Consider the following 19,011-nt stretch of genomic DNA (forward strand, 5'->3'; position numbering starts at 1 on the left):
TGGCGCAGTGGTGGAGCACTGGGCTGCGAAGCTGCCTGCAGCCTCTGCAACGCTGGTTCGATCCCTGGCCGCTGGCGAGGGTCCCACATGGCACACAGACCTCTCCTGCCACGCCCACTGCTCCCCTCAGCAGTGTATTTCGTCAGTCTGTCTGTTCTGCTCCCTGCTCTGGCTCTGGTGAATTCTCTCACCCTCCCTCGCTTCTGACTGTACCCAGTGCTTGTATAAATAAATAAATAAATCTTTAAAAAAATTATTGAGGCAACATTGGTTTACCACACTGTATATGTATTGGGAGGTATAGATTCACACCTCTTCAGATACCTGTTGACACATTACACCCATCACCAAATCACCAATACTGTGCACCACTGTCCATTGGGGCCCTTCCCTGCTTTTGTCCCCACCCTACCCTACCTGAGTGAGTAGCCTCGGTTTTGCAATTTCTAGGGTTTGTTTTGGTTTAGTTTTGTCTCTTCTCTTGCTTTGTTTCTTACTAGTCTACATGGGAGTGAAATCATCTGTTTTTTGTCTTCTCCTGATTTATTTTCACATAGCATGTTTTTACAATTCATCCATGTTTTATAATATGTGCCAGAACTTATTTCCATTTTATGGATGGCTAATTCCAGTGTGTGGATATGTATCACATTTAAACTATCCAGTCATCAGTTGATGGACATTTGGGTTGTTTCTACTTTTCAGCTATTAAGAATAGTGCTGCTACTGTTTACAATAGCTAAGCTTTGGAAACAACCCAAATGCCCAAAAATAGATGACTGGATCAAGAAGATGTGGTCCATATATACCATGGAATATTACTCAGCATTCAAAAAAGATAAACACATGCAATTTGCAGCAACATGGATGGCGCTGGAAGGGATCATGCTCAGCGAAATAAGCCAAAAAGAAAAAGAAAAATACCGGATGGTCTCACTCATAGCAGGAATCTAGAAAACTTAAATAAGGGACCAGGAAAATGAATATAAGAAAGTGAAAATCAAAATCAACAAAAAACTATGAACCAGAGACACTTTTAGGGGGGTGGGGGCGGGAGGGGAGGGATTGGGGTCAGAATGGGGGGGCTGCAATTGTATGGGGAATATAACAATAAAATTTATAAAAAATAAAAAAAAAAGAATAGTGCTGCTGTACTATTTGTGAGCAAGCTGTTGTGTGGTTTTAAACTTTCATCCCTCTTAGGTGTATACCGAGGAGTGGAATTTTAGGATCATATGGTAATTCTGTGTTTGTAAATCATTTGAAGACCAGCCAGACTGTTTTCCAAAATGTCTGCACCATTTTCCATTGCCACCAGCAGTGTATGAGGGTTGTCATTTCTACACATCCTCTCCGATATTTATTATTATCTTTTGATATAGTTATCCTAGTGTATGTGAAGTGGTATCTCTTTGTAGGTATGATTAGCATTTTCCGGATGAATAATGGCATTGAACATCTTTTTTTTTGAAGATTTATTTATTTATTTATACAAGTACTGGGTATAGTCAGAAGCGCGGGAGGGTGAGAGAATTCACCAGAGCGGGGAGCAGAGCAGGCAGAAGGACCGAAGTACACTGCTGAGGGGAGCAGCAGGCAGCAGGAGAGGTCTGCGCGCCATGCGGGACCCTCCTCCGGTGGCCTGGGAGGAGTCGGGGATCGAACCGGCGCTGCAGAGGCTGTGGGTACAGAGGCTGCGGGCAGCTTCGCAACCCAGCGCTCAACCGCTGCGCCACCGGGGAGGCCCTGGCATTGAACATCTTTTCTTGTTCTTACTGGCCATTTCTATATCTTCTTTGGAGAAATATCGCTTCAATATTTTGACAGTTTTAAAAAATTATTGTGTGATAAGAGTTCTTTATCCTGGATACTGGTATCTTATTAGATAAATGATTTGCAAATATTTCTTCCAAATCTGTGGCCTGTTTTTTATTTTCTAACAGTGCCTTTTTCAGTACAAAATTTTTAATTTTGATGATATCTGGTTCATCTCATGTTTCTTGTGTTGCTTATGCTTTTGATGTGGTATCTATGAAATCATCGCCCAATCTGAGGTCATGAAAGTTTATTTACATTTTCTTCTTAAGAAAGGAAATAGTTTTATCTTACATTTAGGTCTCTGGTCCATTTTGAGTTGACGTTTGTGTACAGTATGAAATAAGGGTTCAAATGTGTTTTGAATGTTGATGCCCAATTGTCCCAACACCATTTACTGAAAGAACTATTCTTTGACTCACTTAATGGGTTTAGTATCCCTACCACAATTCAGTTGACTGTAAATGTGAGAATTTATTTCTATTCCATTCATCTGGCACATAATGCCAGTACCACACTGGCAAATAGGCTTTCAGGACTTTTCTCACAAATATTTGATAAGATGGCTGTATCAATGACCAATAGTCATATGTCAGCATTATTTCCGGGATGCTTTTGGGGAGAAGGTTCATTGGTTTGTAGGTCACTTTTGACTTTCATCCTATAATCTATCTAAATAAGTGTGAAAATATCAAAATAAGTCTATTTCAGGGCCCATTATAATCCATTATTTTAGGTCCTTGTGATTGCCAAGGAAAGACTTGACTATCAGTTTAGAATAGATTTTGGGCTTTGATTGGACTATTCTGTTTGAATTGTGAAACTGTTTCAAGAGCTGAAAGCATAAAAATTTTGTTCTCAGTGAAGATTGGGTCTGACATTTTAAGTGCAGTTGGAACTCACAACTATTCAATATATAACTTGTAAAATGAATGAATGTCTGATTTCAATTGATATTCATAAAGTTATGATGAATAAAGATAGTGGCAAGAGATTCCTGATAAATTTCTCAAAAGAGATCTAAAATCTCACCAAAACTCTTTCCCAAGATGTCTTTATGCTTGTGTGATAAGATTAATGGTGTTAATTTTCTTCTTTTTTTGCTGTTTTCTACCATGATTGTGTATTACTTCTCTCTCTTTCATTAAAAGTGCTTGACATATTTTTACTTTAATAATTCAAAATTTATCTTTTGAATTTTTAGTAGACTTTGGCAGATATTTTTGGTACACCTTGCAGGAATGAAGCAGGAATTAATTTACATAATTTGCATGTCATAATAAGTATGTCATTGCTTCTTTTACCCTACTCTAATTTACATAATCTTTTCAAAGCTGCTCATATGTTGTTTTTAGCCATATGATTTATCGTTGCTTTTATGAATAAATGTGTTTCTGGTTATGTGGTAGAGATTGCTGAATGCATTTTTATAGCAATACAAACACTGTTCTAGATAAGTACCTAATGATTTACTTAAACAATATCTCTTGATAGGTTCTGTGGCTAAGAACTTCTTCACCAAATCAAAGCTTTCCATTCCAGAACTTTCCTATATATGGTAAGTACAATTAATGCCACATGGTATGATACTGTCATAAGCATCCATCCTTTGGCTCCCACTGTTGGATTTTTTTAAAGTTTTTTTTAAAGATTTATTTATGCATACAAGAACTGGGGTACAGGCCAGAGGTTCAGGGGGTGAGAGGATTTACCAGAGAGAGAACGAGGAGCAGAACAGGCAGGCTGAATAAAATACACTGCTGAGGGGAGCAGCGGGTGAGACAGGAAAGGTCTGCTGCACCATATGGGTAGCTTTCTGGCTGGCTGGGGATTGAACTCGTGCTGCATGGGCTGCGGACAGCTTCACAGTGCTGTGTTTAACACCTTGTGTCACCAGGGAGGGCCCTAAAGTTTTATCTCTTGATTTTTTTTTAAACAGTAAGAAAGTGAGTAGAACTTTGATTTTTGTTGCTGTAGATACTCAAGTAAGTTACGTATGAAATGAACAGTGAGCAGTATCTGTTACGTGCCAGGCACTCTTCAGTGTTAGATACTATTTCAAAAGCAGTGTCCTAATTATTATCCTCATCTGGAGCCCTTATTAGTCTAAATAGTTGTGTGGCTGTTGAGAATTTCCATCTTGTGTATTTTACTTTCAGCTTTTTCTGCTTGGTGTGATGCAAGTAACCAGAGGACATTGAAAAGCTTTTCTTGATAATATTTTATGAGGCCAGGTGAACAGAAAACCACAAATGTTTTGGAATTAAGTTAAGATGGAGCATTCTAGCTGCGTCTGAGCTTCATAAATTTTGCTGTTGTTTGTCAGCTGGGCCCTAGTTCAGGCTTGCAGCTGCAGACCTGGCCGCAGAGGGTTGTGTTGGGAAGGACCACGTGGCTTCCTTTGCATTCGTGAAAGTGCTCAGCGCTCCAGAGGTTGAGGCTGCATGTGGCCTGCTCTTCCTCATGACAGGCCAGGAGACTGGGCTGCTTTAAATCTAGGATTCAAAATGTTCACATGCTCGTATAAAGCTTTTCTCCATGAAGATTTATAAATATATGCTAGGATGCAAAATTCCATGTCATGTTTTATGCACCTTATTGGAAAACCATTCTTATAATCCTGTGCATACCAGTGTTCAGAGCTGGATTTAGGCTCTCTAGCTATCTAGTTTGCCTTTTTTTTGTTTTTTACATTTTCAAAGGACAGGTTTATTAGGAAGAGGACAGGGGGAGATGCCTGGCCAGATATAAGCAGGCAGAAAGAGCTGCCGCTGCTGCTTTGCAGAGAGAAAAGGTTTGTGGAGAGAAACACCTGCAGAGGCACTGGAGAGCAGGAGAGCACCTGGGCTTTTTGTTGTTTTGTTTTTTTTCCTAACTGCAAGCTATACACTGGATTTCAAAGGTAGGGAAAAAAAAATTTTGTTTTAAAAAGAACACAGTGTGTGAGCAGAATTCTCAGACTTGCATTATTGGCATGAGGCTGCCTATCTTTTGGTTGCGACATACTGGGGCAAGCTTCTCCCTGTCAGCGTTTGAAATTGTTTTCCTTACTCCTCACCCTGGGGAGCTGCTCTTTCAGGGCTGGTGAGTTCTAAACATTTGAAGGGGAGCAGGATGTGAAAGTTCAAGGAAAGTTATGATGCTTGCTTTAGATATTTTTCTTTCAAATAGTAGAATCTTCCTAGTACAGTTTGATATCTCATCGCCCTGCTTGTCCTCGCACAAGTTTACTTACTTATCTCTCTACTCCTCAGAGCCTGGGTGAGCTTCTGGGGTCTTTGTTACCTTGGCAAATTGGTTTCTTTTGTGCTGAGTAAATAGGTCTCTGCCTTTCAGTGGGGAACAGTGACTGAGGCAAGATAGGCCTATTTAGGATGCTCCCTTTCTTCTGTGTCATTCGGTTCCACACTTTCCTCGTTGCTAGTTTTAGCTCCAAACCAGAATTCAACTCATATTTGATGAGCTTACTTGTCTTTTTCCCAGGAGGGAATTCTTTTTTTTTTTTGTATCTTTTTAAAAAAAGCTTTAATTTATATATATTTTACGTCATTGTTCATTTTTGTACAATGTTTGCTTTCTCCTCTCCGGTGTAGGCCCTGTAAAATTCCCACCACCAGTTCACCTGTGCAACATCACCACAGTCCCTGTGCTCGTCCCGCTCCTATTTTCATCCCTCTCCCTCCCCTGCCCTGGAGAATGTCTGGTTTATAGTTGCCTGTTAATTTTGGTTATTTATTGATTATATTTTTCTGGATCCCTTATGTGTTTCCCCTGTATTCCTGCTATAAGTGAAACCATCTGATATTTTCTTTTTCCTTCTGACTTATTTCATTGAACATAATCCCTTCCAGCTCCAGCCATGTTGCTGCAAATGGCATGAGTTTGTCTTTTTTGATTGCTGAATAGTATTCCATTGTGTATATGTACCGCTTTTTCTTGATCCAGACATCTATTTTTGGACACTTGGGCTGTTTCCATATCTTACCTATTGTAAATAGTGCTGCAGTAGACATAGAGGTGCAGGTATCCTTGTGAATTAATGTTTTTATGTCCTTTGGGTAGATTCAGGAGGGAATTCTTAATTCTTAATTATTTATTTAATTCTTATTTATTTATCTTATTTGTCTTAATTCTTATTCATTCATTCATTCATTTATTTTTTGTGGCTTTAAAACTTTGAGGTTTTTCCTTAAGGTTGAAAATGAAACTTATTTCCGCGATCAGGTAACTGTGGGTGGACCGGGTCAGTGCTTCATCTGATTCGAGCTCCACATCCACAGCTCTTCACACCACGCATCTGCTGAATGAAGCATGGGACTCTAGGCATCGCCACTCCTTTTTGTGCGATAGTCTCTTGTATCGTCAGTGTTGTAAAACAGACCTCCCAGTGGCATTTTATAAAGTGCCACTGATGCCAATGCTGTTGACAAGTATTTTCCTTCCAAGTAGCCCCGAAATGTCATAGGAGTTTGGGGATCCCACAGGGCTCCTGGACACTGAGTGACTGTTCCTCTAAGTCGCATGTTCGGTGCTCATGACACCTGTCATATTTAGGGAACTGAGTGACGCTGACTGTGATGGAGCTCTGACCCTGCCGGAGTTCTGTGCTGCATTTCATCTCATCGTGGCCCGGAAGAACGGCTACCCGCTGCCAGAAAGCCTGCCCCCAACCCTGCAGCCAGACTACCTGCAAGCGGGTAAGGACTCTGCGTCGGTCCTGAGGCTTGGGCATTTTTCATCCAGATCTGATAAGAAACCTTTGTTTTCAAAGATGGTGTCCAGACACTTTGGGGAGTTCTTTGTAGTTATTGTCCTTTAACTGATACGAGACTTTCACATCTTAATTATAACATGAATAATAGGGATAATCTGGGTAAGTGTGAGCCGTTTGTTATTCCCATTCTAGTATTCTCTGGGTGGATGACCCCAAATTGTTTTATCCTTTCATGAAAATTGTGGACGAGGCAAGTAGTGAGCCTCCTCGCTGATAGAAAGCGAAGAGGAAGATGTCCTTGCAGGCAAGTGCTCACTCAGCATCTTTGGGCATGTTGCAGTGTTCCCAAGTGGCCTTGGGCAATGGAATGGAATACAACTTTTACAGCGAATTAAAATGTTAAAAAATTACTCACTGTGAAATGTGCAAAGAGCTATAATTTTAAATGTACACTGCATGGATTTTTGCAAATTATACCCCCATGTAGCTGCAAGCAGATAGACCCAGAGCATTCGTGCACACCACAAGTTTGGGCTATAACTTTCTCCTGAGAAAAACAGTTGCCCCAAATCCCCCGGATAGGAAAGAGTCATGGTACGTCCAGTGTTTGTATTAGTACCTTTGGAAGATTAGAAAAAGTAATAGTGTCTCTGGCCCTTTTCAAAGGCAGTGAGAACTTACATGATTCCCATTACTCAGAGAAGCACAGCCTCCCCGGGAAGGGTCTGCAGACGAGTACTGCTTACCCTGACCTTTCTTGCTTGTCAGGAAAGGTCTCTTGAAAATATGTGAGCTTGGTCACGGACGATTATTGCTAGAGGTGGCAGTGTCTAAAGAAAATCCGATTCATCATTAATAGAGCATAGCTTTTGTAGTGCGATCTGGAGAAGGCCTTAGATTATTTGGTCTGGGCCCCTCCTCGCAATGACACTGGATTCTAAGTGGTCGATGACTTACCTGTCTTGCAGTCTCCGAGTCTTGAATAAAGGCAATGGTTTTCTATATTTGATAGCGAGGGAGTGGAGGCGAAACCAAAGGGAAGAGACCAAGTATGTATCTGGCACCAGGGACATGTAAACGTGTTGGAGAAAATGTGACCATTTTGGGATCTCCCCAAATGTCCCCATAAATTGTATGAAGTGGGAGATTCAGAGAGCAAAAGCCACTGCTGTCTCAGGGCTTGGACGTGGCTGGTAGCCGCTGCTTTCTAGCTGCAGCCGACTGTACCCCCGCCTGCTGGCCTTCCTCACAGGTGGAGGCCCTCAGGTCCCCAAGAATTACCTTGCAATTAGGTAGCATGGCTTCTCTGTTTGCTCTTTTGTGTCTGTCTCCCTCTCCTCGCTCCTCCTTCCTGCTTTCTTTCTCTCCTTCTCCCTCCTCTGTTTCTCCTGGATCTAAGGCAAAGAATCACTAACCTTTCCAGGGCCATCTTGGTGATGGCGTGGGTCCCAGAGCCAATTCAGTGTAGGGTGATGGAGGAATTCCTTCTGCATCTCTGTGGGAATGAGTAGTTGACCAAAGGGCTGTGGTCTGCTCTGGGGCTATTTAGCTATGTCTACACCATCACCACTTCCTCTTGGGAGCCCCGGGGAGAGTCCTGGGTGTCTTACCTTCCACAACCACCCTTAACTTCCTGGTTTTACTGTTTCCTTCATTTGAGGCTGGATGGTAAAGGAACCCATGACCAGTGGCATGATTCCTTGTGTGAGAAGTCACTTGGTAGGTGTCCAGGTGTTTTATGTTCTGTTTCAGAAGTTGCTGATAAAATTTTTACAAATCTGCAAGTCTTGCACAAAGTGTGTCAACAGAAGAGAAATAGCCCCATGATTCCTTTGCTGCTGCAGATGGCTGCTTCTGCTGTAGGGGGGTGGCTGTGACAGAGCCCACCCCCCCGCAGGCTTTGCCTTCACTGGAATGAAAGCCCCTGCTTCTTCCTGGCCTTTGATGGAGACTGTCAGCATCTAGACAGAAACAGCGGATGAATTCATCACATACCCTCCAATTAAACAAAAATTGCACATCATTTCCAGAGCTTGTGGGATTAATCCTAAATAATAATTATACATAAAACGTGGTCATACCTCATCAAACTCAGGGAGAGTATATGTTAAGTGAGCCCTGAGGGCTTAGCAGTTAACTTAAATGCTTTATCACCCGTGTTTGTCTTTATACAGCTCAAGACAATGGCCAGAACTATAATGGTCTTCTCTGTGTTTTTAGACTGTGCAAAATATGAACGGTCCTGTTCGTTTGGGGGGTTTATTTGGATGGTAATAAGTTTTAAGAAAGTTTAGCTTTTATCTTACTCCAACAGTTTTCGAATTGATCTGTATTTAGTCTTTAAAAAAAATCTAATCCAGTCTTTGACTAGAGTGGTGAGGAGTATAAATTTGATTGATGTCATCATGCAGTCAAAACTATGAAATAGGAATGGTTGTAGCTGGTGCCACTTTACTTTTACCTACAGAGATAGTTCCTTTTCCCTAACAGTGAACATTAAAGGGCAGAGTTGGAAGGAAAATTTGGATTATTGGTGATTTACGGGCCTTTTGATATTTTCAGCAGTGCCAACGTGTTTGAAGCAGGGAAGTCACACAGTTAGATTTGCTGTTTGAGATGATCATGCTGGTTGCCGACCAGGTCTTGAGGGTCAAGGGTGGAAACCAGAAGACCAGGTCATGGCAGCAGTCCAGTCAGAGCCACAGGGGGGCCCCGCTGGGGAGGTGGCAGTGGTGATGGAGGGATGGGTACATGCTGGAGAGAGATTTAGTAGTAACTTGAATGCTTTTTAGTTTTTGAAAGTGTTAGCCTTCTGCATAGCAAGACCCATTCAGGGTAAGGCTTCTGTCAAGTAATACTAGTCAGATCACTGTTTGACAGACTGAAAAAGAGAATGCCTGAGATTGGTAAAAACCACTCTTGGGACTGCTTTGAGGAATGGCACTTGGAAAGGGGTTTTGCTGGATTTTACCAAGGAAACAGTGAGACCACTTGGTATAGTCAGAAATTCACCAGGGCACAGTTTGCTCCACCTGATATCAGTGAAATGCAGTCCACAGTAAGTCCCTGAATATTCAAGGTGCTTGTATTCAGCTGCACATGTGGTAGCTGTTACCTAGTGGCTAGTGCTACTGAGGAGCGAAGTTGGCATTTCAAATCCTGGTGGGATGGTGGGGAAGGATGAAAAATAATGTCCATCCATTTTTAACATCATATTAAAGTATTTTTTAAAACATTTTGATTTCTTAACTGGTCTTGGCAAATTTGATTTGTGGCTTCTGTTTATTGCCTACCTCAATCTGCTTTTCCTCTTTGTGATATTGACAACTTTTCTACTTGTTGAGACATTTCCTTCGTAATTACTTCATGACAAAGTGGTGAAACAGAATCTGCTTCTAAGAAATGGTGTTTTAAGTATTAACTTACCAAGTGGCAGGAGTTTTCCTCATGCTGATCCACTCAGCTCCCTTAACTAACAGCCTGTGACTGTTCGATGTTGGGAGAAACCTGTGATTCTTATGTCCTCACTGTTAGTTAAGGGGGCTGAGTGGATCAGCATGAGGAAAACTCTTATTTTTGTTACTCCTAATGGCTAACCAAAAGAAACGAGTAGTTTGTGAAGTTTTCTTAGGCACACATTGCATGATCTTGTCTATTTCCAACAATAGCTAAGATGAAACATTTCCTTAGATAATGTCTACCATCACAGTTACTACCATTTAAAATTATGCCAGTAGCATGGTTAAAACTTAAGTATCGTGATAGTGATGGGTAACATGGAAAATGACTGCTATGTGACATGAAATGCTGGAAGCCTCGTCCCTAGGATGCTGGCTGCTCAGGTGCCTGCTCTTCTACTTCCAGCTACGTGACCGTGAGCAAGTCGCTTAGCTTTGCTGCTCCTCAGTATCATCAGGTATAAAATGAGGATGCTAGAAATACCGGGTTGTGATGTGAAGAATTTGAAATACTAACTCTCCATGATTAGAGTCAGCACTGGTCCGCAGGAGCTGGTGGAGTTTGTGTTGTATTTAGCCGGCACAGAAAAGCTGACAGGAAACAATGACCACTCTCTATATAGTAGATCTTCTTATGTATTCTTTCTGTTTCTTTTTAGCCTTTCCTAAGCCCAAGTGGGAGTGTGCGTTATTTGACTCTTATTCTGAGTCAATGCCAGCAAACCAACAAGGCCGTGACTTGAATCGGATGGAGGTAAAAGATCTTGTATCATAAGTAAGGGTGTGTATAGAATGAAGTCCATTAGCCACAGTATCAGCTGGTCTTTACAAACTCCGGAAAGTCCACTTTTAAATCATTTTCTCTTCATACTAAGTACTTAGTTTCAGGCTCAGCCTTTCAAATGTAGACACCAGATTTATCTGTAACTTCTTTTCTCTGTAAAGCAAGGTATAGTGAAATAAGCAAGTTAGTTTCTTGACCTTCTAGAGGTGAAATTTAGGGGTAGCCAAACTAAGCCAGAAAAAATGCTGTTGTTTACTTAAACTACACTTTAATTCCGAAGTGAGCATTATACAGTTGTGGTTTTTGTAAGTGAATATTTATTAGGTTTAATGAACCTGAACAGTTTTGAGAAGAAGTTTGAGGACTATATATGAGGCCACAAATCACATTCAAAGCCTCCTTTTCCCTCTGGACTCCGAGTTTAGCTTTTGGAGCAAATGACGACGGATTAGGATGATTTCCAAAAGAAACCTGGAGCATGTCCATGGTGTTGGCCCGTTGTTGTAGGGGCTCAGCCAAGGGCTTAGTTCGGGGTGTGGCAGTAAACAGGAGTCATCATGGTTATTGTTAATTTAGCACTGTCATTGCCACGATCACCCTTCTGATCGCTAGGACGACAGCTTATGATCCCTGCTCTTCCCATCCCCCAAATAATCTGGAATTGTTTCCTAAGTGCAGATTTATTCGTAGACTCCTGTTAGCGTCCTCTGACTCTGGTTTTTTCATCGCTGGATGATAGAAGTCAAAGACAGGATGCAAGGCTGGACTTTAATTTCTTGTAACTTTGAGATTGTTTATCCTTTCCCAGAGGGCGCTCAGAGACACCCCCCCCCCCGCACCCCCTCTTCTGAGCTGTGGGGGGTATCCTCTGCCCCGCTGAGGGAATGTGCCTGCCTCTTTCACGCTCCCTGTGGTAACATCTCCCTTGGTCTCTCTGTCACTGTTCATGGTCCCCCTGCTCCTTTCCTCAAGAGGTTTCTCCGCATGGGAAAAAGACGTAAGGAGAAATCCTTTCGGGAGGAGTGGTAGATATGCATTTGAAGAATTTTGGTTAAAATTTTATTTTTCTGCAGAATGCATGTGAGATGAAGAAGCCAATTCAATAATTAGCCACTTTTCCTGGCCCTCAGTGTGCTTGGGGCTGCTGGCAGTATCTGGAGAGGTCTCTCAGGCCAGGACTGACCCTCTACAGGTCTCTTAGGCACTTGCCCTGTTTTCAGTTTTTTCTCTAGGTCCCTCTGCTTCCGTAAAATTATGAGGTTGGTAGGTGATTTACCAAAACGTGTTGTACATTCTTATTCTTTCTGGATAAACATTTTGTTCCATATTGCCATAGTATCAGATGGTCTTTGTCCTTCTAACAGAGACAAATGCTGCTGTTTTTTGGGAGAAATTAATTACTGACTCATGTTTCTTTACCCCATGTGGTAATTTATCTTTCGAAAAGGAAAGAACAAATACACAGGAGTCTCTGAGGTCTGGAAATGGAGATTTTTTAAACACACGCTCTGATGGCCTCGATGACAGTGTGCGCCCCTGGTGGATGCTGTGCGCACCTGCTTTGGCGCTTGTGTATTCTTTCACTGGCCCCCTGTGGTGGGTAGGTTAAAAGCTACCAAGTCTTTGCTTTTCCTTGTCCAAACAAGAAAGCAAAACTTAACCAACCAACCAACAAAAAAAGAAAACAAAAAAAACCCAAATCTCAAAACCAAAACCTCTTTCCCAACAAAGCTTATTATTTTGAGGTGGGGTGCTTTTATTTATTTATTTATTTTAAAGATTTATTTATTTATACAGGATCCGGGGTACAGGCCAGATGTGCGGGAGGGTCAGAGAATGTACCAGAGACTGACTGAACAGAGACTGACTGACAGGCAGACTGACTGAAATACACTGCTGAGGGGAGCAGCGGGCGAGACAGGAGAGGTCTGCTGTGCCATGTGGGTTGCTCCCTGGCCGGCCAGGGATCGAACTCGCGCTGCAGAGGCTGCGGACAGCTTCACAGCGTGGCGCTCAACCCACTGCGCCACCAGGGAGGCCCAAGGTGGGGGGTGCTTTTAGATAATGATAATAAACACAATTCAGGGGCCAAGTAATTGGGTTAGTTGATGGTCTGACCACTCAGGAAGTATAGTTCACATTTTAATAGCCAATGGTTAAATATTTCATGTTCTTCTAAACTATTTGTGCATCATTCTTTCTACCTGTCTTATAATGTTGTGAATGCCTGTAATTTAAATAGATTTTGGTATAATTCCATATAGGTGTTTGTGTTGTGAATGAAACTGCAGCTGATTCTGAGTGGTACATTTTTTTAAAAAGACAACTGAAGTGTAACCATGAACCAGGAAGAAAAAAAGATAATTTCAGTTATACTCCTCTTCAGCAGTATTTCCTAGATTACTGGATTTCTTTCTTTTAAAGACAGTTTTATTGATATATAATTCATGCACCACACTCACCCAATGTATACAGTTCAGTGGTTTTTAGTACATTAAAAAGTTGTGGAACTAGTCCTATGATCTAATTTTATTTTTTAAAAAGATTTATTTATGCATACAAGAACAGGGGTACAGGCCAGGGGTACGGAGGGTGAGAGGATTCACCGGAGACAGAGTGGGGAACAGAACAGGCAGACTGATTGAAACACACTGCTGAGGGGAGCAGTGGGTGAGAAAGGAGAGGTCTGCTGCACCATGTGGGTAGCTCCCTGGCCGGGGATCAAACTTGTGCTGCAAACTTTTGTGTGAATGTTTTCAGGTCTCTTGGGTATATACCTAAGACTGAAATGGGCACATCATATACCTGGTGGTTAACTTCCTGAAGAACAACTGAACTGAACTGATTTCCGAAGCAGATGTCCTCTTTTTCATTCCTCCACCATCGATGTATGATGGTTCTGATTGTTCCACATCCTTGTTAACACCAGTTATTGTCTGTCCTTTTTATTTTAGTGGGAATGACATGGTAGCGCACTGTGGCTTTGACTGGGAATTTCTGATGACTAATGATAATGATGTTGAGCACATTTTCGTGTGATTATTAGCCATTTTAGATCTACTTTGGAGAAATGGCTGTTCATATCTTTTGTCCATTTATGAATTGGGTTGTTTGTTATTGAGTCATAAGTGTTCTTTATATATTCTGGACATAACACTCTTTATTAGGTAATTTGCTGCATTTTCTTTCTTTGGTTTTTCTTTAGTTTGATAGTGCCTTTGCAATATAATTTTTTTGGTTGTGATGAAGTTTAATGTATATATATATTTTTTCCTTTGATTTCTTATACTGCTCTGATGTCATATCTAAAACCATTGTCTAATATAAGATCACTACCAGGGTTTCCTCCTATTTTAAAGTTTTACAGATTTGGACCTTGCATTTAGATCTGGTGTCCATTTTGAGTTCATCCTTGTGCATGCTGTGAGGAAGAGGTCCCACATCATTCTTTTGTGCATGCCTGTCCAGTTGTCCCATCATTGATTGAAAAGGCAGGTGTTGTGCACCCTTGTTGAAATTAAATTGACCACAGATGCAGGGTTTATTTATGGACCCACTATCCCACTTATCTATAGGTCTGTCATTATGCAAGTATCACACCGCCGTCATCACCCTAACTTTGTGGCAACTTTTAAAATTGGCAAGTTTCAGTCCTTGAACTTTGTTCTTCCTTTTCAAAAATATTTTCACTATTTTGAGTCTTTTGCATGATTAAATGAAATTTAGGACCAGCTTGTCAATTTCTGTAAAAAGGTGTGGTATGTGATCTGAAGGGTGTGATCCTCTAACCCTAAATCAGTGCTGTAAACCAATGTTACTGCAATTAAAAAAAAATCAAAAACTTAAAAAAATGAAGGCTAGCACTGACTGGGTGAATTTGGGAGGTGTCATCATCTTAACAGTGTTTCATTTTCTCACCTATAAGCATGGGATGTCTTTCTATTTGTTTAGATATTAAAATTTTCAACAGCATTTTTCTGGCTTTCTTTTTTATCTCCATTTTCTACTCAAATTATTTTCTTCTAGGGTATGGTTTATAATCAGAGTTGGAGAAGAAAATGAAAGAAAGGCACTGTACATTTCTATTCTGTCAGAGTTAACTAGAGGACCTTGAATAGGAAATTCCATCTGGATGCTTCTTTGTAATGCCAGAACAACCTGCCTGAGAATGATTAAATCCTAAACCAGGATATCTCTAAGCAGTATTCTTTTTTTTTTTTAAAGATTTATTTATTTATGCATACAAGAGCTGGGGTACAGGCCAGAGCTGTGGGGAGTGAGAGGATTCACCAGAGATGGAGTGAGGAGCAGAACAGGCAGACTGACTGAAATACACTGCTGAGAGGAGCAGCAGGCGAGACAGGAGAGGTTTGCTGTGCCATGTGGGTCTCCTCCCTGGCCAGGGATCGAACTCGTGCTGCAGAGGCTGTGTATTGCTTCATAGGTTGCGTCTTAAACCTTTTTGCCACCAGGGAGGCCCCTCTAAGCAGTATTCTTAACCCCCTTTCTTTGAAACAGTTTAAAAACAGAAGTATTGCTGATCCTTTTGGGGTTGCTCAGAATCTGAGAGGTAAACCAATTAGCCTTTTGGACAGCTCCAGGAATTTACACTGTTTCCTCTAAGTTTTTGCAATTTATCTTTATTTGACTGTTTTGAATATGTTTAAAATAAAAAGAATGTCAGAAGGCAAGTCCTCCTTCCATCTACCCAATCCCTGTTCAATTTTTATCTTTCCAGAATTTGCTACATATGTAAATGTATATATTCTTTCATTTAATCTTGTGAGAAGTCTTAGAATATGTGTTGAGAACATCTAAGAAATGAATGCATAGAAAGTACATTTTATGCAGAATTTTAAACTAATCCATTTGGATATTTATTAGTGTAAGTGAAGATTTCCTTCATAATTGAATTAGGAGAAAATTTTGTTCTGCTCGTCCAATAAAATTCTTTTATTCCACTCCAAGGACGCTATTTGAATCAGGGTTGAGCTTCCTCTATAAAACAGATCCTGGCAAATAGCTGCATTATGGGGCTACTTGTCAAAGTCTCTCTGTGCTTGTGGGAAAAGCACATGCCATACGGGTTTGCTTGTGATTGAGTGGGCAAGTGCTGCATGATTCTCTGACTGAATCCCACACCAGATTCAAATTTCATATACTGTTTATACATAGGGCTCAATCTGAATAATTCTTTCTTCTGTATATGTAAGTTTTTCAATACAAATTAACTTACACCTCACTAGGAACTTAAAAGAATAAAACAGTATTAAATGTCAGGGTTTGCTGGAGACAGTAATAACTGGCAAGCTGTGATGCTTTTAAAGCATTTTCATCATATGTGCGTGTCATTCAATTTCCAATGCACCCATATAATTAATTTACTTTTCTTTTCCAAGAAGACAGCTATTAAAGACATGGCTGACTTTCCTGTCCCGACCCCAGAGATGACTGATGATGAAAAACAAGGTATGGAAAGAAACTTCCTGTAAGGACACTCTGTGTTGCTGTATTCACGTCTCTTTGGATGGCGGGCTTCTAGAGCTTATGCAGACAGTTCTCAGTATATGAACAAATGATTGTCATGAAACTATAGTTCACCTGAGTGTGTGTGTCTGAAGCCCCCCAGCTCATAGGCCCCTTTACTCACTGCTGACCCTCAGTCTACTCTGACCTCTTACAATGGAAATTACTGGAAGCTGAACAAATTCAAGAGCTTAACATCATGTGTTGGCAGATGTGAACCCAGAACATTTGTGTGCTGGTCTAATTCATGAGGAAGTTATCTTCTGGAGAGAGTTTCTGTTCCTAGGCTTTAATCTCTGTGACTTTTGGGTGTTGGGGTGTGACGTAGAGCCCGCCAACAGTTGGCACGTCCCATTAGGTGGGGGAGAGACGGCGCTGCATGGTGCTTTCTGCGGCAGGCACCATCCGGCACAGGGAGGAGCGGGCCTGGGAATACCTAGAAGAGCAGGAGGAAGCTCTCTCCCCCCCCACCTCTAGCTCCATACTTCTGCGTAGTGATTTCTAATAGTGAGCTCCTTTCTTCTTACCTTATTTTATTCAGTCCTTGTAAAACTGAATGGAGGCTGGTGGTGTTTTATCACCTGAAATTTAGAGCTGAGTGAACGGCTAAATATGAAAAAGAACTTGGATAAGAAAATTTTCTCAATCTCAAGTTAGTGTTCCTTCTGCTGTCTGATAGTGATTCGATACCCATGAATGAGAGGCTTCTCTAAGGTAACTAAAAAACAAGTGAAGCTATCTCTAGTGAATTTTAGCCTGGCTTGCACATTAGAATAACCAGGCGAGCTCTAGGAATGCTCAAGTCTGGGTCTCACGCCTGGGGATTCTGAGGTCATTGGTCTGAATCTCTGGAATACGAGGGGGAAATTGCTGATATTTCCTAGTCATGCCCCTCCTAGCCACTAGGGTGCTGTCTTTGGAAAATTGAAAATACCACAGGGGATTGTAATGCTGTGTTCATTAGTGACCGCTTAGGGGGGGACTCTGTATTAATGTAATGTGCCTCAGAAATAAAATTTTACATTTTCCCCCTTTTCTCCTCCTTTTTCTCTGGTTATTTCAAAACAAAACTGCTAGTTTTGAAAAGTACTACAGATGAAGCCTTACCAAAGGACATATCCAAGGATTCAGGTAGGAGAAAATCATTTTTAATATATTTTGTATGTAATTATTTCTAATTAAAAAATAAATGCTTTCATTGTGAAGACCAGCACATCTGTGATAGTATGTTTTACTCTAAATATTTTGTGTTTTATTACAAGAAGGCCTTTTTCCTTTTATTTTTAAACCCTACCCTCTTTTCAGGTACAAGAAGAGAGGGATTTCTTTTTAAATTCTGAATTTAGATTTCACTGAAAGGCAGCCAGTTTGAATTTAGGACCTTATTGTTACTAAGTGTAAAATCTAGATGGTTTTGGCCTCCCCGGTGGCGCAGCGGTTGAGCACTGGGGTGTGAAGCTGCCCGCACCTTTGCAGCGCTGGTTCGATCCCCGGCTGCTCCCCGGCCACCGGCGAGGGTCCCACATGGCGCGCAGACCTCTCCTGCCGCCCGCTGCTCCCCTCAGCAGTGTCCTTCGGTCCTTCTGCCTGCTCTGCTCCCCGCTCTGGCTCTGGTGAATTCTCTCACCCTCCCGCGCTTCTGACTGTACCCAGTGCATGTATAAATAAATAAATAAATCTTTTTTAAAAAAAATAAAAGAAGCAGCTAAAATAATTAAAAAAAAATCTAGATGGTTTCAACAACCGTTGTGGTTTTTGTGTAAAGAACTGATAGAGTAGATCAACTAAAAGTCCACAGTTGACATTTTCCATTTCCAAAACAGAAATCTCAAATATTTTTATTATACTTCACTGCCAGGAAGACAAGTAAATGTGCTTGTGCTTGGAGTGGATTCCAAGGAGAAAAAGAAAAATCGTGTTTGCTCAGGTTCTTGGAGAGTTGGGACCGTGTCTGTGAAATGTGGAGCTGGCTGGGCCCGTCTTCCATGCTCTCCATGGCAGCGTCACTGCACCCAGATGAATCTAGTTAAAAACAAATGGGCCAGGGAAGGCGTCACTATTTGGAGTTCTGCTTATGAGGACATGAAAAAAGTCCCTGTTTTCTCTTTTATTGTTTTCTCTTTTAAATTTTAATAAGTAAATCATGGTTGTTTGGTTAGTTAGCCATTATCCCGGGCTTATTTGTATAAAGTTGGAATAAAGGAGTCAATATAACATTGAGGCTTATTCTGTAATACACAGTATCTCCAAAACATGAAGTTCATTCGAAGTGTAAAATAGACAGGTGGAGGGAGAGGAAAGGGGTGGTGGAGAGAAGAGATTATGACTATAAATGAGAATATAGGATTGATTTCAGTGACAGGGCCTGAGAATCTGTATTCTTAGGCAGACGCCACCCGCTGCCAGTGACTCTGCTGTACAGCCTTTTTCGGGAATCACTGCCTTTCCCAGGACAGGTGAAGAAGTAGAAAATTGAGATTGTAGATCAACCATGACTCCAAAAGTGTTAGGAATTCCCAACCCTAGTTTTGACTTTTGAAACAGATGTGGGTTCCTTATTCAGAAGCTGAAAATCTTAATTTGTCTAGGACAGACACCTGAGCGAGGTTCTTTCCCATGAGATTTCTCCAGCTAAAGTGGGTGCTGCCAGGCTTTTGTAAACTTCATGTTGTGGGATTAATGACAGCTACTTATATTGGCAGAGTTAACTTGGT

At 41.2% G+C, this 19,011-nt stretch overlaps 1 protein-coding gene across 3 annotated transcripts in view; it reads left to right on the forward strand.

Moving 5' to 3' along the window:
- REPS2 (RALBP1 associated Eps domain containing 2) overlaps positions 1 to 19,011 on the forward strand; it is a gene marked incomplete at both ends in the record, with an annotated part of 164,245 nt that overhangs the window by 93,936 nt on the left and 51,298 nt on the right. For 2 of the 3 annotated variants that reach the window (XM_084258093.1, XM_084258094.1), the window contains 5 exons: positions 3,310 to 3,373; positions 6,370 to 6,512; positions 10,647 to 10,741; positions 16,171 to 16,240; positions 17,375 to 17,428. In XM_084258093.1, the coding sequence (XP_084114219.1) occupies positions 3,310 to 3,373; positions 6,370 to 6,512; positions 10,647 to 10,741; positions 16,171 to 16,240; positions 17,375 to 17,428 (426 nt within the window). The remainder of the gene's footprint in view (positions 1 to 3,309; positions 3,374 to 6,369; positions 6,513 to 10,646; positions 10,742 to 16,170; positions 16,241 to 17,374; positions 17,429 to 19,011) is intronic. The other variant, XM_084258095.1, reaches the window with a different exon arrangement.

Source organism: Talpa europaea (genome assembly GCF_964194135.1).
Source record: "Talpa europaea genome assembly, chromosome: X".
In the NCBI taxonomy this organism is placed as follows: domain Eukaryota; kingdom Metazoa; phylum Chordata; class Mammalia; order Eulipotyphla; family Talpidae; genus Talpa; species Talpa europaea.